Raw genomic sequence first — 22,340 nt, 5'->3', positions numbered from 1 at the left:
GAAAAATCTGTCATACTATATAATTAGGGCTACATCTTTTTAACAGTGAAAATTAATCTAAATATAGGCAGACATGATTTATTGGGTGCCACATTGATATATGGAGAAAAAGTTGGCAAAGAACTGTTCTTCTGGCTCAGGTGCTTAAACAGAGATACGATCACTCTCTGATCATGCTCTAAACAGGGCTTTATCAAGTATCTGATATTCTCATGCTTGACGGCTATTATGATATTCATATTTTTTATTCATCATTTTGTAAAGAATAAATGCCTTTGCCTAAAAAGTAAACAATTAAGTATTCCCAATAGGATTTGAAATGTATACCTCGTTGATATGAACTGCTGTTCCTGTTGTAGGTTATTCATACCCACTAACTTCAGGCACTTAGTATAAGAGTATAGCTCTCCATATAATCAGTGGATACAGGTAAATGTCTCAAGAGTGTGATTCAGATCACTCAATTTAGGGAATAATAGCATACTTTCTAGACACCACTCATTAGGAACCTGCGGACTCTGGTCTTGAATAAAGAATTCAAAATTTAGTCTGTTAATCAAGAGAACACAAGAAAGAAACGTCCTTGACTATGGAAGCTCCCAGTGGCAAGACCTTCAATATAGAAAACAAGACATGTAAGAAAATGAGTAGGATCTGTATCTTCGTATCATGCTAACAGTACAACACGTTACAAAAGAAGTAAATTAATTATTTTACAGGAAAAATATTTTTAAAGAAGGAGGAAAAAGAAACTCAGGAAGCATGCAAAGCAAGATCCTATGTCTTCTTCAGAGTGACTGAGAGGAAGAGACAGAATGGAAATAAGCCCAGCCTTGTGGTTCACAGCTGATGCTCCGTATTTTCAAGGTTCTGAAGTCTAGTATAAATCTAAGTTACAAAAGAGTTTTGCAGAAAACCCTGCAGAACACAAACACTCATCTATAACATTGTATCTTCATAAACATGTTATTTTCACATTTTTCAAGAAGTTTTATGCACCCTGCACATTGCTTTCTGAGACAGGTGAAAAAGCAGGACGATTGGTCAAGCCTGAGGTTGAATTAATGTACAAACAGGACTCAGCCAGTCCATTTTGACTGCCACAATATAGTTATCAGGCATGTTTTCTAAGGAAGACTCATCCCCATTGTTTCTGACTAATTTTCTGCACTGTAACAGCTCTGCAGTACACACTGTCTTTCTGAGTGTGAATTAGGATGTCTCATTGCATTGTGGATAAGCCATGGTGAGCATTAACGTCAGCATAGGCTGAAGATGCCAACAAATGGGAATTGGCATACTGAGACCAAGGCAGGTGGCATTGTGGAATAAATACACTCACTATTCTCTAGGCATTCAGCTGGGAAAACAAACCACCACATGATCACACATTGCAGAAGAAAAGACCACTGCCAGCAAGAGAGCTCCTGTTCCTTAAAAAGATCTTCTTGCATTATCTCTGGCAATAAAGTCTTGGGTTCCTTCAAGTGAAATCCAGGCTCTCAGGATGTCAGTGTGGATTTTACTGACTTCATTTTTGCTGTCATCTTCATGCTACCTGGTCAAAACACACTACTTCTTTGAAATATTTGGGGGCACCTGACATTAAAAAAGCTTGTTCCTTCACTATTTTGTCTCCATGAGAGCAAGGGTGTTTACTGTTTAACAGCTAAAATCATAAAGTGAAGTAGTCTAAGAAAACCACTATATGCTGAAGTTCGGTTAGGTGCAATTGCAGCTCTCAATACCATATTACTTTATAACACCCTGATATTGCACTGCTATTAACACATGAACATTAATCAGAATATTCTGACTGTTAGTACATAACCCCGATGTAAAAGGAAGGCCTATGTAAAGGAAAAACAAACATACAGAGAAGTCAGGTGGCTGACTGAAGGCCACACTAAGTCAGCAGCAGAGCCAAGAATATATTCCTCATACTTCAGGGTGTACTACATATACCTGATCCCAAATCTCCTATTTCACCTAACAGAAACATTCCTTGTAAGCAAAAAACCTTTCACTAGTGACAGTGTTTCAGCCTCATGCAATGAGAAAGGATGGAACTATTAAATCTCCTACTCCACAAATGCTTTGTGACCTAATAAAATGTTCAGACCACTACAACAATTATTCTCCAAGCAATAGGGCTAAATTTTATTAATTTTTCAGTGCCACTGTTCATGACTAGAATGATTAAGTCTATTCCTTTCCTCAGTCCACAGGCTGAGCTTAAGTAAGAATTTTGTTGTACCAGTGCATTAAATTCAGACCCAATAAATCAGCAGCTATTATTGTGTGTCTGGACCTGGGTGTTAGCTTTTTTTTTTTCTTTTTTTCCCCTAAAGAAAAAGCAGTGGGAGCCACCAGGGGCATGGCAGAGACTGGAAAATTATAAAGATGAAAACTGTGATGGGAAGATCTCATTAAAACACCCGTGCTAGTTGTAATTCAGTTGCACCAACAGAAATCTGGAGTATGACCACTTAAAAGACTTTGGTATGGAGCATTAAGAACTTAAAGTGTGGGCACTCTACTGAGATGATGATGCGAAAGCCCACAGCAAGTTTCATGAGGTACCAATCATTTTAGCAAAACTTTGAAACTCAGACTTGAAAAATACATACTGCTTTTGAGATGGTGACATTTATACAAAAAGGAAATAAAATTAGCAAGTTATTTTTATGTGCCTATCAATTTTAAACTTGAGCTTTCTAGTACAGTTTGACTTAATATTTTAACTACAGAAAGAATGACAACTTTTCTTTTGCTCTCCTCTAGCCTCCCCCCAAATATATACCCAACCAATAAAATACCCAATCAATTTAGTTCAGCCTCTTGATGTGTATATCAAAGCTACTACATATAAATCTCAGCTGAGGAGCCAGAGCTGTCAGAAGACTATATGTATCAGAGCTTCAGACTAGGTGCGTCCAAATAGCAAAATAAACCTACCGCAAGTGACAATCCAGAACAGTCATGAGACAAAACATAGATAAGGAGGACATAGAAGGAAGAAATAAAAATTAAAACATCCACACACAAACATTAGTAAAAACCATGGAGAAATGACCTTTTTACAGTAGTACACTCATTAACAATTTGCGTCCCCTAGAAGAAATCTAACACTCCCAGTGGCCCTTGGTGGAGTTGTATACTCTACTTACAAGAGTAAGCATTGCCTGCAATGGAAATGGGTTTCAAGGCTGAAAACCTAATCTTACTTTCAACTCATATCGCACTTTACCTCAGCTACATTTGCTCATAATCTGTATTATTTGATAAACAGATTGTCATTTAAAGTTGTGTTCAGGAAAATGGACATTTTGAAGCACAAATATTCTAACAGTAACCAAAATTTTATTCCACTTTCTGTAATATCTAGCTATCATGTATGACTATTGAGCTGAGTCTCTATGTCAAAAGGATCTTTAACTATGTCAAGCTATATGGCTCTATAATGATTTGGCATGGATGTGCAGGTCAGCATGAGTACATGTAGGTCAGAAGTTCTCTTTGACAAACAAAACCAGACTCAGTGGAAATTATATTTCCAGAAGCTGATACTTTCAATTTACAAATGCTACTCCCTTTCAAGTTTTGTGTGCCATGGGAACTAGGATCTTGCAAGATGCCAAGTGCCTATCAACTGCTATTATGCACTCTCAGCTGAAGGCAGAAGGTAATTAGCACTTGCAGGTTCAGGTCTAACAATGACTGAACTAAGCTTTTTTGTTTTTTTGACAACATCTCAGATCTTTGGTACTGTACGGTGCCCTTTAGAATGGCATTAGATTTACATCTTGATCTTCAATTACTTTTTTAACATTAAAATTTGCTTCTTTAAAGAGCTAAAAGACACTCTTGTTCCCCTTTCTATTTTATGCCAGAGCCTCTAAAGCGATTCAAATCTCTTAACTGAAATATTCTACATTTAGCATTGCATTGAGTTCATCTAAGTATATTAAAATTTGCACTCATAATTCAAGGTTAAACTGTTAGAATAAACAATCGGTCACACTGAAAAAAAAGGAAAGGCAGCTAAAATTTCACAAATTAGGATTTAAGTTGGTAAAAGTTCTTGAATGCCAAGCACTTAAAATCTGTACGCTATCAGACTGCTAGGTATGAATTTTAAGGGCTAATTTAAGTAGCCTGTTTTTGAAATCCCAGACAGTGAAGAGGAAGCTTGGCTGGAGAGTTGGAGATGCATCCACTTAATAAGAGAACCTACCCTCCTTAGGTTTAAATGTGCAAAAGAAAACTTATTGGTTAAAACCCAAAATGATAGGGCCAAAGTATGCTTAAATAACTATATAGAATATTTTGAGTGGAATCATCTTAAAATACCTATCTATGCAACATTTCAAAGTTCGAACTCTCTGTAGACAAGAGACACAGGGTTCAGCTTGTGATCAAATTTTCCGATAAAAAAGATAGAAACAAAACTCTATATTAATTACATAACATAATTTTGCATTTAAAATATTTATTTTCCTAGAATCCATGGTCATTTATCCAGGTCCTAATGAATAGAATTAAAAACACTTAATAATATATTGTAAATACAACAATGGCCTTACATGATATGGAACAAATTCCACATAAATATCAATCAACAAATTGCACATTATTCGTCCTACAACAAAGTATTAGTTTTGTTATCATTGGTAGAACATAACAAACATCTCAAGGAATTTTTCTCAAGCATATTCAAACAGTTCTTCCAAATTATTCTTGATTCAATGGGAGGAAGGTGGCTAACAGTAGCCCAGGGTAACCCAACAACTGGTGATCTGATTTTCCATGCATTGCTGAGGGGGAAATATCTCACAATTACTTAATATTAATAGCCCAGAACAAAGTCTATAAATCAAATACAGGGAATCTATGAATGCTAAATCAAAGTACTTAAAGCAAAAGAGTTTGTTTCACATTCATCACATGGAGGAAACAAAATCAGCATAAAATCTTTTTCAAGGGAGAACTCAAAATTTCTGCTCTGTTGTTTCTTGAGCCCAGTCTCACTAATCTTCCTAACCTTGGAACAGCTGCATCTACATTAGATTTTGTGTACTGACAACGTTGTTTTCAGGTGTGAATTTGTCTTGTGTTGGTGTCATGCACTCCAGTACAACAGTGTGGCACATGAAGCATCTTCTCTCCAGGTGGAACCAAGGCTGAAGCTGTGCACCAGGACACTAGCTAAAGGGCATCCACTTGCAATGTGGATGCAAGGGTCTCCAGTCATTCACTCTTTGTTCCTGTGCAGGACTCTGTTATTTGCAGTAAGGCAATCTGGGATGGCTGTAGAGAAATCTGCTTTGTATTGCCTACTAGCACGTAGACACGAGTACACCTAGGACGGGCAACTGGTGTGAACTTCATTAGCTGTAAGCATGTGATGTGCACTTACGGTCTGTGTCAAATCAAGCCTCTCTCTTTCCTTCATCACTCACATGATGACAGTTAACTACTGTTTAATGAATCAACATTTTAGTAGTGGCTACTGCAATTGAGTAGCATGAACAGGAATAAACCAACTGGATCTTCAGTTATATTCTTGCCATAATGTCTACGGAGCAAGTACAACAAAAAGTGTCCTCTTGTCTGATAATGGAAAATGGAAATAGCTCTGATAGCTCTATACCTTTGAAGCTTATACATTATTTTCCTCCTCTTATCTGAGCTTCTTCAGACTCCACTCATGTGATGCAGTTGCAGCTGATCATCAGACTTGTAAGGCTTCCTCATCCACTCTTCTGATTTTGCTCTTCCCCTATCACATCTTACGTGCCTGGAGAAGCATGCTAGCATGTTCCAGGACTCTTAAGACTGGCTGATGAGCCACACTGGTGGCTGCTCCATCACTGTACAGTGGTGTCTCACCACTTGCTCTGGACTGCTCCATGGGCCTCAGCTACTGTGTTCTAGGCTTCTCTTCTTGGATCTTGTTCCCAATCAGCTGGCACTAGTCCTTGGGTTCCCAGCTTTGGCTTGTATTTCTAATCAACCTGCCTTCAGACCAGCTTTCTTCTACACTAGATCCCAAATTGTGGAAGGAACTGCTCATTCCTGACTATGCTTTTATCCTCTCTCTGGCTGGCTAAGCGCTCTTGTACTGCTCTGGCTCAACCTTACCAGAGGTCTTGGGAGCACAGACTTGACCATGCAATATCTTTACAGTTGCTGGCTCCTACTGAAGAGGTTTTGCAAAGCAGATCTCCAAATCTCTCCAGTACTTTCTGTCTGAAAAATACAGCCTTTTGTCTTCTTAGCTTAGGAAATCTGGCAACACAGTGAGGACACATGGATACTTCACATTTATTTCCACATTCTGCTTATTCTCCACAGTTTGCTCCAGGAAGGACAATACCAAAACCCTGTTAAAAAAGGCTTTAATTTTTTTCAGGAACATATTAGTCAAGTCCATGGCCCTGAGGATTAGGTCCTGCAACCTTGTGCTTCTCTTGCATGAAGCAGATCTGAAGGACAAGGTTTTTTGCCCTTATGAAAATGATTCTGCTCAAAGGGCATTATACTAATCCTTTCCTCCAAGTTACGCAGTTATTTACAGTTACAAGTGTGACCTGTTATCTTTAATCTTCCCCTCTCTAGTACAAAATGAATTCTCCCAACATCATTGTGTTGAATGCCCCATGCTCTTCCTTTTTCGTTGTTTTCCCTTGTTTCTATGCTTCTCATTTTTTCTTCCATACTGTTGTTTCTTTCTCTGGCACACATTTGGTTCATTTTTGGGACAACTAAGATAATCACAATAAACTTGCCCCTTCCAGATAAGTCATTATATGCCTGCTCATTTTCTTGTAGCAGAGCAGGGAAATTTGCTGATTGCTTTATCAATGATGCCACATCCAGATTCATCTTTTGTGATACCACCGAGAAGATGCTGCCCATCAGTCCCCTCTTCGCAAAGCCACTACTGAGGCAACAAGCAGAACTTTTTGTAAACACATCAAACAGAAACCTTCAAATGTGACTCGAGAGTTCAAGAAAAGGAGAGGTACTTTACCTGGTCTTTCATGGTTTTCCCTAAATCTTTAACATCTTTCATGTTAATAGCATTCTTCCCTCCCTTCTCCTTTCCCTTCTTCTTGTTCTTCTTTTTGAACAAGCATTTCTTACAGAGACAAAAGCAGCAGGTAAGGATTAATAGGACTGCAACTATGGCTATGGCTATTAAGGCCCAAGGTGGCACTGGAAGAGAAAAAGAAACACACACAAAAAGAAGGTGGTAAACTGTTAGTAGGGTTAAATTTAGAAACAAGCGCATTTCTCACACAGCTAAGCCTTTTTCAAAGAAAATGCCTTGCAGAAATACCTGAAATCGTTTCTAAAAATATCCTGTCATCATTTGTATGTTTCTCCCAACTCAGCATTTGCACACACAATGCCAATTTAACACATCTATCTATTTACATGCCTGGTGACACATATCAAACTCACTCGTAGCTATTTTGATTAATCAACCATCTGAAAACAGTATGTCCAAAATATTTACACTGTGCAAATCTGTAAAATGCTCGGCACATTTACGCAATTACTTGCTTCTTTCTTTAATCATCTCCCCAACCCACCTGGCATTGTGGCTGAATCGGGTGGAACTGACTGGGATTTTCCCTTTTCCGGAACGGTATCCGATCCGAGCAGTCAGTTTTAATGAACAGTCCGTCTCCTCTGCCCACTGCTGCACTTGACAGACTCACAGACTCCTCGCAACAGATGCAGGTCAAGGTCATCCGTAAAGACTGACCAAGGACAAAGGAATGTCCAGTCCAAGGGCATTCGTCCTATTCGTCATCGTGCCCTAACGCTAGCTAAGTTTCAGTACATAGCTATATTCTCACCTCTATTTTCCTATAAGGAAAAGTGTATGTTCCATTTATTCATTCAGTCCAGGATGCTGGACATGGCTAAAGCATGAATAAATAACACAGAACACTTGCTATGATAAAATGATCTTGTTAAAGATCAGAATTTCTGGAAAAAAGGAATTAAGATGACACTTAAGCACTCCAGAAGGGAATTACCTTCATACAAATCAGCTTTAATGACCACTGATCCCCCCCATTTAACCAGAACATCAGATGAAACTTTAAATCTTGTAAACTGTAATTTTCTAAAAATCTCGAAATACACGCAGTCTATCAGGTCTGTAAGATACCCTCTCAGTGCATTACCTAAAGGTCTCTAATATGATACAGAGCAAAACCAAAGAGTGAATCAAATTTGACATGCTGACGTCAGTGAATCACAGAAGGGAATGGGCAGTATAAATAGAGAAAACTAATTGCTTAAAGGAGCTAAGCAGAGTGTGAAGCATGGTCATAGGAACTTCCACTATAAATTACCAGTTCAGGAAGAGGACAAAGCACCTACGCCTTCCTTACTCTAAATTTAATGAACATATTTCTAACTTATATTCAAATGTCCTTGGTGACAGATACAAAAATAGTGCAGGACAATAGTTAAACAATAATTTCTGTAATACTTTTGTGCCTCCAAATGTCCATTAAATGCAGCTGCTATAAAAGGGAAGCTGTACCATATGTAGAACAAATGAGAACTGATTACTAAACAAATGAATGTTAAAAGATAAACAGTGAACAGATTAACAGCTGTTTATGGGATGTATTTTATGGAGTCAGCAGCAGCAATTCAGCAGTTAAAATTGCAGTAGATCTGCACTTATCACAACTTCAAATCTGTATTTCATGCATTAATGATTTCATTTTGTCTTCAAATCTGGTGTGGTAACACTTTGTAGAACAACTGACTCCCCTATAAATTTTTCATTTTTTTTCATCCAGCACTCACAAATGTAAAACCATTGCCTTTCACAGGCAACGTGTGTTCTTCTTAAATTCTAAACGTCACATGTGGACTTAGTCTGTTAGACACTTAGCATCTGAAAAGGTATTTACATAACACTATATTTTATATCTGAGCTAATCTACAGGAGTTATGTCAATATGCAATGAATGCTGTGCCCAAATTTATCAGCTATTTGTTTTGTTGCCTTATCAGCAGTGCTTGAAGCATGATGCCAGCGAATCCGGGGAGCGGCAAGAATATGGGATGGGGTTCTGCCAGCAGGATGGCACCGTGGGAGGAAAGAAAGAGAGGAGGGACACATCAAACGCGGGTACGCTGGGAGAACCAAAGAATCGAGGAGACAGGGAATGTGGGTGTTAATAGGATATATACGTACGCATCCTACAGATGGAAAAGCTTATGTAGGTAGTGAAGTCAGGTGCCCTTGTGCTGAAACTGTTGTGTTAAAGGGGTATTCTGGCACTGCCGCCTTGGTTCTCTGGAGCATGAACAATGTAGGGTGCCTTGGGGAGCATTTGAAACATTTGCAGATACCTCAGCTTCTTTTTTATAATGCATTGTCTGCTCTCATCTGTTTGTAATTTAATTTCACCCAATAGCTCTTGTGATGCAATTAAATGATCATCAAATTAATAAGGAAGACACCAAGAATTAGGAAAAATTCCTTATTTATCTGCTCAAAGAAAATATGCTTCCATTTTTATTAAACAAAGCATAAGCAATAAAGGAAAAAATTTGGAGTAGCCCCAAATCCAGACATTTCCAAACCAACTTCAACATTCATATCTTAAAAAGCAAAAAGGAAAGGATTTTTTTCCCAATAAAATGTACTCTCTCTGTCAAGGAGATGGCTCATGCGAACATTGCCACTGACAGAGATTGCCCAATCAGTGGATGTACATATTAGACTTAAGGCAAGTGAAACATACAGTTATCACTGGCTTTGAAGCAATGTTTCTTTTCTTTTAAAGGCATTATAAAAATAATGTAAAATGTTAGTAATTGTACATAATACAGACAAGATTTTCCAAAATTACTAAAGACTTTGAGGGTTTTCATATTCGTGCTTCCCAATTCATGACACTGCCAGAGGAGCCTGAATTCCAGAAAAAGATAAGTTTTTAAAAATTAATTTTCTATAAAGTCACCTCAGGGTGGACAGGCCAGAATGAAATGGCTGAAGTCATGAGTCACTTTGGAAGACTCAAGTCTAGAGCTTATAATTTTTCAGTCTTTTTACCACCTGTGAATAATATCTATAAAAACTTTACCAACAGTATATGAGTTTTCTTTGGAGATGGCTCACTTTGGAGATTCATATTGGTTAATTCCAGTTGGACTTTACCCACCCTTATGCAAGATTTTCAAATAATTTCATTTTTCTAGTGTTTAAATGGACGATAAAAGGAATCTTAAGAGTTTGAAGACTACCTCCATCTATATTAAACCACTTTGATCAGTTTCAGTAGCGCAGTCTGTAACCTCAGGAGGTCTTTGGAAATGATCCATTGAACAAAAGACCTCTGTGGCAGACAAAGCAGGGTGGGTGACATGAAAAACGCACATCCTGACCAAGTGACTTGAGGTGTCAGGGAGCCAGAAGCTTCTTGTACCACTTGTCTTACCCACTGCCTGCACAAGGGGGTGCTTTGAAACAAGCAATACTTACCTATGCGATCAAGGAAAGCTATTGGTTTAAGAATAATTAATATGTGTGTAAACTTTTCGGTATTTTAACGCTATTTTCTTTGTTCTGCTCCTGTGGGCAAATACAGAATACTTATTTTGAAGAAGCTGCCATGAATTGCTACGTGATTCAGGGATTCTACAAGGCTCTTAAAGACAAATCTATAGGAGGGGATTTGCTGCGTAGCATAGTTAGTAAATAAAGTCCGCAATCAGTCTCATTGATCCAATCCAAACAGGGTATGCGCTAGGACTTTACTCAGAAATGCAGGAATGGATCCGATCTGTAAAAAGGAGAGTGCAAAGAAAATTAAACGCGTGGCTTATTCCTGAGCAATAGCGGGGCACTGAAATCAGTAAGTTCGAGGACTGTGTTGATAATTGAGGCATTTTGGGTACTGATTTTGCATCCTTCGCTCATGCTGAACATCAGTCAGACATGAATGCAGCTAAAAGAATTGTAAGCTCTCTTATCCCTCTCTGTTTCTTCCTACCACTAATGCCAGCCAGGGTTGTGTCCATGTTGTGGGTCATTTTATGCATTTCTGGCATTGCACAAATACAGCAGCTGTGATAGACTTACATTAGCATTTTAGTTTATGCTTAGGAGTGCATTTATGAGGCAGATCTCCAGACCTCACCCATATACCATGCTTGGACTCAAGTTGTGCAGCAGTCTGGGAGGGCATGATGGACCCAATAGGAATATACACTCCCAGAGTTCACCTAATGGTGCTCCAACTGCAGAAGGCACTCAGCCCATGGGAGCAAACCTCATCCAAAGCATTCACCCACAAAGTTTGCAATGTGGGGCTGGGTCCTCGACCAACTACTTCACTCCGCTGATTTACTTCTACTGCACTGCACTAAATATAGCTTGTGTCCCAACCTGTCATTAAATCTTGTTCCACTGCATATGTTAGATTCAAAGGATAAGATGTATTACTGATTTATTCAATTTAAGAGCTACAAATTATGCCCTTTATATAAAGATATCCTTACTTGGCCTTACACAAAATGCTTGGAGAGTACAGGCCTTGGGTCTAAAACTGACATTCCCATTAGACAATCTAAAATTATCAAATGCCTCGGAGGACATTTGACTCCAGAGGAAAGACAGTAAGAGAGAAGCCGCAAAAACGTGTAACAGCATCAAAGTGCTACAGTCTGTAAAAGAGAGAAAAATCCTTCATCCTAATAATTTTCTTTCCTTTCTGTGTGCAATGTCAGAAGAAACTTTATTAACTTAGAATCCAAAGAGAGGGAAGGTCAAGGAAGAACCAAAGAGAGGAGGTGAATTATAAAGTGAAGACTTCCATACCAAAAATGCTGTCCAGTGACAACTCCCAATTAAGCAATTAAGGAGCCCCATTTAAATTGTGACAGCAAAGGACTATCAGATGATGGCAGCTGCCATATTATTCTGCAAAGGAGGCCCATGACATGTTGGAATTGATAAATATTAATAATCTAAGTTTCAGAGGAGGCATGATACTTAACAGGAAGCTGCAACTGCCAAATAGTTGTATGTGAAGCGCATTGCATTAATCTAAAGCTTTGGTAGCCTGAGCATGAGAGCACTGGCAGTTTTCATTTACTAAACCATAGTTTTATCTTAGCTTTTTACACTTACAGCTTCTAATCAGGAAGCAAAACTCATATATATCCATATTCAGACCTTCTGTATAGAAACTCCCCAGGAGTCATGTTCCAGGAATCAATTTGACTTTCATTAGAAGTTGCTTAAAGAAAATGTACTGAGAGCAAGGACCCAGGTAACAGATACCACTATTCACAGCAGAAGAAATACAAAGGTGATCAATGCAAAGAAAAAGAAATGCTGATACATGGTAAAATGGCTTGTGAAAGAGGAAGATAAAACCTGCAAACTTACAAATACCAATGATTTAAAGACTAGCCTTCAGGCTTACGTTGCTACATTTCCACCCCAAACACTCTTACGTATGACATCTTGCTTTAATAGCATGTTTGCAAAACATTATTTTCACTTTCTTACATTTATCACAGATTTTTTATGTGGCTCAAGTTAATGGCACTACGTTTGACCCATCACTAGAAGGAACCATTACTGAATATCTTAACGAATGCTCTCATGCTGACATTCCCCCTCCCTTCTCTATTTTTTTGAGCATGTGCAGTTGCATAAGACTATCTCTATGAATAGTTTATGGAAGTTACTGAAGCTTTAACTGAGCTAAGAGATGTGTGTTTTGACAGTGGAAGTTCCCCACATGCAAAACAGTCTGTGAAAGTGCATTGATCAGATGGGCTTCACTCATTGAATAAACTCCTGCCTGTAGCTTCTTTGTTAGACATTATAATGCAAAATTATGCAAACTTCATATGGCTGAACATTCCAGTCTTTGCAAATAAACTGACATTGAATTTAGCAGTAATCCTAGATATGGCTACAAATTTAGCCAAGGTGCTTGGGCTCCTTGAGAATCTGATGTGCCTACTGTATGCTCCCAAAGCTGGAAGTCAAAATGCATAAAATGACTAAAATATTTACCTGAAGGTGAACCCACACCTACTATTGGAATTTGCAGGTCATTTATGTTTATTATTGCTGGTATTAATTCACCTTTTTAGGGTTCTTTCTCATGGTAAAACACATCTACCCAACAGCCTATCTTCTTTCTGCAGAGCAGAACTATTTCTGTCTCTGTTGCTATCTCTCTCTCCTTCCTTCCAACGTGTTTTGTTCCCTGTCTCCCCCAGTTCCTTGCTGCTTAGTCTCATCAGCTGCTCTGCCCCTCATCTGTTGAGATGCATGGGGGAGAAAGCAAGGTGGGGGAGTTTCCAGGTGAGACGGGACGGTGAGGCAGCCAGAGCGAGGAAGCGAAGCTGCTCAGGCATCTCCTTGAAGGAAGTACCTCCGAGAGATCGCAAAGGACTTCAAGCTCAAATGCCAGGTTTCATCTGTATAAATGCTAAAATGAAAATAGCTCCTTTCTTAACCTGCCCTTTCCCTACAAAATCAAGAAGAAATGGAGTATGAGCAAAAGAGAGTTAAGATAGATCTCCCCTCTGCTGGCTGTGCCACTGCTGGTCAAGGCTGCTCTCTTGGGCTTCTTTTCAGCTCAACCACCATTGCACAGCCTCCACATGGCTCCTCAGGAAGGGCCCTCATGTGGCCTCTGGTGCCTGGCTGCCCTTCCCAGCAGTGCTGTGCTTCTGTGGGGCTGCGGGTTCTCCTCTCACCCTCTCACAGCTCCCAGCCCTCCTGCCTCCCCCTTCCTCCAGCAAATACAGCCAGTTCTTCCATTGCCCTCTATGAAAGAACAATATTCCCCCACTTGGCATGCAACGGCCCGGAGGAGGAACCAGCAGCCCAGCTCCCTGCTGCACAGCATGTCCCTTGTGAAGGACTGCAACGCTAGCCAGCGTGACAAAAAAAACAGCCTCCCCTTTCTGACAAAACTTCCAGGTCACTTACTACAGAAAACAGAGTAGGGAAAGGAAAGACTTTGGTGGAAGACGCTTTCTAATCAAGTAGATAATATTTTTAGACGGATGTTTCCTAACAGTTCATATATCTGCTGCCATAAAGCTTTTAAAATAAAATAAATGAATTTAGGCTCTAGATAATTGCCAGAGAAAGCCCTGGGCACACTGAGCAGCTGGGGAAGATGAAGAAAGCTGGAGCCTCCAACCAGACCTGGAAGCCAGACAGGTTTGCTGAAGGCTTTCCAAAAACTGTATGTACCAACACCAGCTGAGGCCAAATACTTTCCTGAGAAGGGATGAAACAACCCATGGGGATAATATTTAATGCTGATGAACAAATCTGTAGAAGCTTGAGATGACTGCTTTCCATCATGCGGACAATTGTATTTTGTGGTTAAAACACATTTCACTTTTCCTGTGACATATACAATATGTTGCACTTCAAATTTGATTGATAGTCTGAAGGACAAAAAAAAGCACAATTAAAAAAATATTGTGCAAATCCCTCTAACTTGGAACTGGAATTTTCAAAGGGAAAAAAACCTCCAGTCATATCAATCTTGGGACTTAGAAATCAAGAGAATAAGACTCAAAAGTAATGAAATTGATGGGAGAAAATCAATTATGTCTAGATAAATTTAATTTTCTTAACTTATTTCATTCATTGTATTCAATGAACACTGGTTTTATCTTCCTTCTCCGTTTTTGAACACTTGGAAATGTTATTTGTGTCACATTTTCCAGGTTTGCCCTGCAAATATGAGGGCAAGGGTTGTATTTCATTTTTCAAAACAGGAATCACATTCCTTGCATATCAGAATTAGCCATGCATAGAACACGTTCAATGTTCTAAGTTCCAAAAGTATGTAAAAATTCTATTGCCAAGGAAGGACAAGCTAATCTGGCACATTTTTTATAAAATATGATGCAGGGATAAAGTCTTCTAAAAAAAGGAACTTATTTGTGATTTCTGATGAGATAAACTTACAGAACCTACATCTGTCTGTAAGCCAATGGTTTGTTAATTTAACACAGGATGCTATTAGATGATGGCCTAGGGTTTAAAGGAGAACAGCTACTATTAAAAGAATTAACAACCACTCGAGTAATACACTAAGTTCCCACTGAAAGTAATAACCAGTTTTATTCCTTAGTGAGATTTCATATTCATTTAGAAGGTCTCAAAAAAAAGTGGCTCATATATAGCACTTTTCATCAGTAGATCACAAAGTGTCTTATAAAAGATGTAGGTAATAACATCTGAACTGCAGGGATGTAGACATTAATACACACACAATAAAATTACTTTGGTTACCATCATACAGAAGACACCAGTCAGATTACTGACTGATGCGGTGCACAGGAAACAGCAGGGGCTTCATTTGCTGCGAGCGTGTTTCCAGCACCACAAGTCCCTGCTACGGGTTTGCCAGCAGCAAGGTTCATGTATGCTGCAGGTCCTAGGCATGCACCGCGCAAGTGTAGGGAGCTAAGTGCTGGAGGATGCCATGTGCACGTTGCAAGCAAGTGCACCAGAGAGCAGCCTGGGGTGCAGTGTCAACCTCAGATCCCACTAGAGGAAGCACCTCAAGCGCCACCCTGGGGTGCGTGCATGCTGCGTGGCTCCTGGTACTACAGAGGCAACAGAAACTCACACCCAGAAGGAACCCCTCCAGCACACTAAATCACTAGTGTCGAGCGCTCTGGGTGACACCAAAGCCAAGTGTACATCAGAGGTGCCCTGAGTCCCTCGGCTAGGCCCCTCACGGCTGTAATCCTTCCGACACATCTCACTGGCACCTCCTGCACTCTGCTTCTTCCCAAGCACCAGTGAGAGGACAGCTTCCAGATTTTCTGCATGGCCGTTTCATACAAAACAGTGATGTTGCTGAAAAGAAGGACGGAAACACAGCATTTCCTAACCTGGTGTGTTACTGTCAGCACGCTAATTACCGTCCCACGGAGAGTGTAATGACATGTTGTGCTCTGAAAATGTTCCAGGCTTGCAGAGTGTTTGGGACCTTAAAACTTAATTTTGTTTATCACTATAGAGCTGTAGCATAAACAAAGAAACTTCAGTTTCATTTGTCACAATGTGCTACTTTTTGATAATTTTTCACTTCTTATTTAATAATGATCTTTTTTTCCCCGTGACTCTTGCCATTTTATTATCCAGCCAGCAATATTGTATCCAGAGTCCATACAGTCAAAGCACTGAAGTATGGGATAGCACAGAGTAAACAGAAGTTACTCCTCATACACACCAACCTGATGAACTTACGCATTACAATCCTCCTGTTCTTCATCTTTGTTGCCAGTTCAGGTTTTCATTTGCCACCTTATTAAAAATTTTGGTGAAATTCTAAGTGAAATTTACCGTCTCTCGACCAAATGTCAAAAACATCAAGTATTTCTACCTTGTATATAATCAAACCCTTTCTGTTCATAAAAAGTATGACACCATTTCCCTTAGGACTTGATGTTTTGCCTCTATCCATTACACAGCCCAGGAGAGTCATATTATTGACTTTGAACAGATACTAAGCAGGTTCATATATCTGCTTTTACCCAGCCCTTGAAAAGGACTGGGATGAACCTGTTTTCCCCCCTCTGATAGGTAAGATAAAGACAGGTTAAAAAGACTCATCTACAGCATAGAATGTACTAAATATATATATATGCATATATATGCATTGTATCTGCCATCCACTTATTCAAGAAATGTATGTATTCTGCAGTTAAGAATCACGGGAACAATTAATTTCTAAAATTGATTAATACTTTCAGACACCAGCCTTTGTTGGTGTTTTTCATTTTTTTAATTGCCTCAACAGGAAAGCATTTGCATACTTAAGTATGGTAAGCAGTGAGAAAGGCTAATGTTCTAATAGATTCAAGAACTTTTTCATGTTTAATGTCCAGAATGATTTAATTGCATAGCTGTAGTAGTGATAAATCAATTATAAAAACAATCAAGGAGGAAACAAAAAACAATCTCCTTCTTCCAGCTAGAATTAAAGCTTTTTTTAAAAACTATATTTTTACTGTATGTAAGGCCAATTGCAGTACATAGACAGTAACTCTCAATATGTGAAGCCATATTTCTTTCTGGGCCAGGAATGTATTTGTAAAAGCATATTTCTTTTGCAGGGCAATAGTGTATACCCAGTGAAATCAACTGAATATCTGCTTGTTACTTTAAATGTACAGATAAAACTTTGAACAAGATTCTTTCATTAAATATTATCATTATTAATAGACATTCATTTGTGTGTGGGTAGTGCCTAAGGGCATCGACTCAGCAGAAATGCCTCACCAGATTAGACATTGCACACAGATGACATGAAAAGACAGTCTCGCCTGAGAGGCTTTAGAGCGTAAGGTCCCAAGCCTGTGTGGTGGGTATGTGCCCATCTTGGTCTAACTGACTGCTCACAAGAGCTGTGCCCTTGTCCACCCACCCATCAGCCTACAAGAATGCACCAGGCTTGTGCACTACCAGATCCAGTCTGTCCAAGCACATCGCCTAGCACTCCCTTGTGCACAACCCTTGCTAAAGACCCCTTCTACCACCTCAACAAGTTCCTCCTAGGATCCCATCCACTTAGGACACAAACGCCCTCTTTCTGGAGGGAACCCAGCCAGCCAGCCTGGCACCTCCATATCTCACCAGTGGCCAAGGTTATGGCCAAGATTGGGCCCTGAAACAAAGGACACAGGAAACCAAGAGACTCTCTGTGGCCTGGACCCTCCAAAAGGAGAGCCTGAGCTGACTGCATTATTGAGGCAATAGCAGTTAGCCGCAGACAATCTGGATTTCAACCATGGTTCACTCTGGTATTCCAGCTGATACCTTTTAGTGGGATTGCCCCAAATAAAAAATTTGGTACATTCAACAATTCTTCAGGCTATATAGTCTAGTCTAATTTTTACAAAAAAGGTTGCATGGCAAGCACTTTCATGCTGAACCCTCAGTGTGAGATGAAATTCCCTATCCCTAGTCACTACAACTGAAACATGCCACATCATAGTCTGTCATCTTTGTTTCTAGGGTGTCTGTAACACCAAGAATGGCCCTATAATACTTATGAGCAGTTTTTGGCAGGCGCAAACAGCATGAGCCATGCACATGTTCACAGAGATCATCAATAAGATACGCTTTGTTGGCCCAGTGTCCTCTCAAATATGGATGAAACTGGATGTTGGGATTGCTGGGTAATCCTGGTCTTGGTTCATGGCCAGCAATGCCTGATCAGGTGTACGGTACAGGCAAGGGCTCATACCATCTGTCAGTCATAGAGAGCAGCAGATCAGGGTGTAGGTGTTGAGACTGTGCTATTCCACCCCCGTCTGGCTCTGCTCACCTCGGTGGGACTAAGCGAGGCTGGCTGGAGCTGTATGTATGCATTTTTCCTTAAACCGCCTATCAATTCAGTTGTGCAGGGGTATGCAGCAGAGCATCCCTGGTAGGCAACTCTGTCCCTGATGTGACACTCTGCTCCACTTGGGAAAGAGCAGAGAGTAAACTGGCAGTGGTGTAGCTGTTTTAAGAATGTTGTATGGGTGACACTGGGTTGTCGGATTGGGGACATAAAGGTGCAGGCTCTGCTGAGCTGGTTTATGATGCATGCCTGGCAGGCCAGGGCAGCTAGGTGAGCTATTCTGCAGTGTGCAGTCTGCCAGACTGTCTGAGGGGCATGTGCTGAAGGACTGAATGGTTCCAGGCTTGCCCCAGGCATTCTACCCAAAATGTTTTCATGACCTGTATCTATTAAGCAGAGTTGCTGGTTGGGATATTTGTATTAGCTTTGCAAATTTGGAGGGAGCAGGTACCAACAGCTCTTCCCATCCCAGTGCTAGGATGGAAAGAGAGCCATTCCCATGGCATGCCTCACCTCTGCCTCAAGAGGCACCCCAAAAGACAACTCTCCTCACTCCTCCCAGGCTGAGCCAAACTTCCCCAGAATATACCTCTGGCATGAATTTGCATAACAGCTTTTGCAGCAGTCTGCTCTGTTCTGCCAGCACATGGCTGTCGCCTTGAAGATATCGGAAGATATTATAAAGATACAGTTTTGTGAAATCTGTATGTTATTAGACGCGCTGCTAATACAGAAAAAAGAAATTTAATTTGATTATTCACTGACTTTATACAACTCAAGTCCCTTGGATAAAATGTTGTTTTCACCTGCTGTTGAAAAAAATAGCAGGCTTTGACCTTTGTCTTTTTAAGTGTTCAGTTTTATTTTAAAAGACTGAAGCAAAGAATCTAAGTATGGGTTGTGCCCTTGCCTAGTATTTCGACCTCCTTTATGCTGCAAGAAGCTATCAAGGCTGCAACCCACATATCAGTAGTGGCCTTTGTAGGAAGAAATCTATTTTCAAGGTACGGTTAAGGTTAATAGCCATGTTGTTCTTCTTTTTCAGAAGCTCATTTAGCAGCACTATTATGATGAGGATGATGATGATTGATTACTAACTTCTGCCTTTTTGCACAAAAAGCACCATTCCTGATTGGCTAACTATAAATGCTGTAATGGTCATTAACTTTGTTGCAGGAACCACTGCCAAAGTGATAAATAGATTTGGTTTACATTAGCTACCAGCCTAAAAGCATCATTTGACCTCATTAATAGATCTAATCAAATCTGGAATTATGCTCCCTAAGAAGGAATATGATCCTTTTTAGGACAAGAACTCTGAGGCTTTTTTCTGGGCTCCATAAATAGAAAAGTTGAAACTTTGTTCCATTGAGGTAAGGTCACAATTCTCTCCAAAATGCTTTGTGCAAATGGTAGGCATTCAAATTTTTCTTACGTCTTGGTCAGCCTGGAAGAAGTTAAAACCGTTCCTAGGAGGCACTAAAAGCTACCTGTACAAGCCCAGGGAAGCTGGGTCTCTTGGAAAAGTGGTCAGTTTGCTGAAGGAACCAAGAACACATCCTTTGTGTATACATGTCTGGAATTTCACATTAGTACATTGAAATCTACATCAAAATTATATGGTTGATGTACAGATATAGCTCTTTAGGTCTGTGGAATGACAAAGCTGCAGACTGCATTTGATCCCTTAATCCACATTTCCTACATACTACCTGCAAATGGTTTCTTGTATCCTTCATCTTTACCTCTGTAAGGTACAAGTATAACACACTCCTAACTGTTGCTGTGATTCTCACTTTGCCTATCTAGCAATGTTAGAAGTTATCAATTTAACATGCATGGAATATGTTTTCTCTCATGTTGTGCTTCAGTCTTCTGCTAATTAGCCTGAATAATTAATTTACATGAGCTCTAGTCAGGCCCTATATTCAGCTAGGCCATGAGTGTGCGATAAAGCTGTAATCCAAAGTTGATAGTGATAGTTTAGGGGATGATGTGGATCTGAAAGAAGCCTGGAAAGAACTGTTTTACAAGTAGACATATCATCCTGAAGGCAGCACAAAATATTCTCATACAGTGTGGATTAATACAGGCAGTTTGTCCCAATGCCTTCTTTGTCTTGTTAATCTTACTGGCTATCAGCAAAAGCAACTACTATCAGTTTGTCTCTTAAGACAGCAACTCTCCCTAAAAATCTCATCTAGTATTTTTATCTCCCCCTTTTTTTTAAAACCTGACCTAAAGCAGAGGTGAAGTATGACTCTGCAAGCTTCGGAACAGAGAGGAACCATGAAAAAGAAGTCTCTTTTCATCAACTTCTGTATTTTATTTAGTGATTGTTGCTTATTCTAAAATTTAGCAGTGTTGAGAATGGGAACCAGAAATCTGTTCTCCCCTCTCATTTTGGCCTATATTACTTCCTACACAATGCCATGACTTCAGCATGAGTTAGAAGTGCTGTCATACATTAGAGCTTCTGGCTTGATGAAGGAATTTAATCTAAGTCTCTCCATTTCCTGAAGGAGCACTCCAACTTTCAGATTAATATATAAAAAGTGGCGAGTTGTGTTACCAGTGTAGCATCAGAAGACCCAGCCTTGTTCTACTCCTACTCCCATTCCCCAGAAAGGACTGTAGGCATCTGTCCTTTGAAGGGGAATTTTCATTCCCCAGTGTTAAGCGGACAGGTGAACCAGTCTGCTGCTCTGAGACATGTGCTAAGGGTTTCAGATGAAAACCCTCCATTTGAAACCCCTGTCTCCGGCTTGCTGCTGGGAGGCTTTTCATCGTTCTGAGACCCCTTGACTCCCACCTGTGCTGAGTCTGAAGTCCAGCCATGTAATACTGAATGCAGGCTGCAAGCTTTTCTCAAATTATGTCAGACATTTCTCCTGGATATGACAGAAAGAAATAAATCCCCTCTCTCAGTACTAGAGTCCACCTTTGATTATCTGCAGTAGGTGTCAGGTTTGCCTTACACTGCCCAAATGAAAACCAGACACATTCTAGGCACTTACATCCCCTATGGGATGTAATTGTATGAGCTCAATTCACAGAAAGAGCATCCTTTTCCTCCATCTCCTTCTGCAGTGTCCTATTGACACTGAGTGTGCTCAGCACAGATTGAGCCTTCAGGTACGTCCAGGCCAGACTTTCTCCACCAAGTGAAGCATCCCTTCAAGGGCATATTGAAAACTCAGTGATGAAATGTTACCGTCTTCTTCTATTCATTGGGAAGAGAGTAGGAAATGGAACCTTACACCAGCTCTGAAAATCAATTATTCGACGTTCTTGTTTGACTTTGCTGCAGTAAATGGTCATCAGGGTCTGACTCAAAAGTTCTATACTAGACTTGGATCTACAGTCCTCTGGTTGACACCAATCCATGTTCATTGTTTTTTATCTTTGAGTTGCTTTCTGAATGACGATTTGCTCATTGGCATACTCAGACATAAGTATTATTTTCCTTTTAAAGAAGGAAAGCCAGGAGAGGATGACTTGTGACTTGCTTTCAGGATCACAAAGAATGTCACTGAAACTTGAGAGTGGTCAATCTAACCCCATGTCCAGTGCATACCTCTGTCCTGAGACTGGCATATTTCCACTCCAGTAATATTTTGCTCCAGTATTTACAGTCAACCTTAGCAGCTGCTCTACATGGACACATTTTCTTATTGCTATTTAACAACCACTGCATCCCCTCATTGCTCAGAAGTGCATCCCACTTACTAAAATCATTTAATTAAATCCCATTCTTCTCATTGGATTAATTTCATTGCTACTGATCAAAGAGGCTAAAAAAATGGTCAAATCTTAAAATGAAAAGTACACAGCAGAGTTCTTGCTTCTTTCTCTATATAAATACAATCGAACTTGAAGTGATTAACCCCAAGTTTGGCCAGAACAGAGAAAAAAAAATTAAAAGGGAATGCCATAACTAAG

The 22,340-nt window shown here is 39.9% G+C and overlaps 1 protein-coding gene across 7 annotated transcripts in view; it reads right to left on the bottom strand.

The window, feature by feature from the left end:
• Positions 1-22,340, bottom strand: part of SYT1 (synaptotagmin 1) — a 358,139-nt gene that overhangs the window by 90,154 nt on the left and 245,645 nt on the right. For all 7 annotated transcript variants that reach the window (XM_075747487.1, XM_075747476.1, XM_075747516.1 and 4 more), the window contains one exon: positions 7,037-7,221. In XM_075747487.1, coding sequence (XP_075603602.1) covers positions 7,037-7,221 — 185 coding nt within the window. The remainder of the gene's footprint in view (positions 1-7,036; positions 7,222-22,340) is intronic.

Source organism: Balearica regulorum, chromosome 1 (assembly GCF_011004875.1).
Source record: "Balearica regulorum gibbericeps isolate bBalReg1 chromosome 1, bBalReg1.pri, whole genome shotgun sequence".
NCBI classification, from domain to species: domain Eukaryota; kingdom Metazoa; phylum Chordata; class Aves; order Gruiformes; family Gruidae; genus Balearica; species Balearica regulorum.
This window is presented reverse-complemented; position numbering and strand designations above follow the sequence as displayed.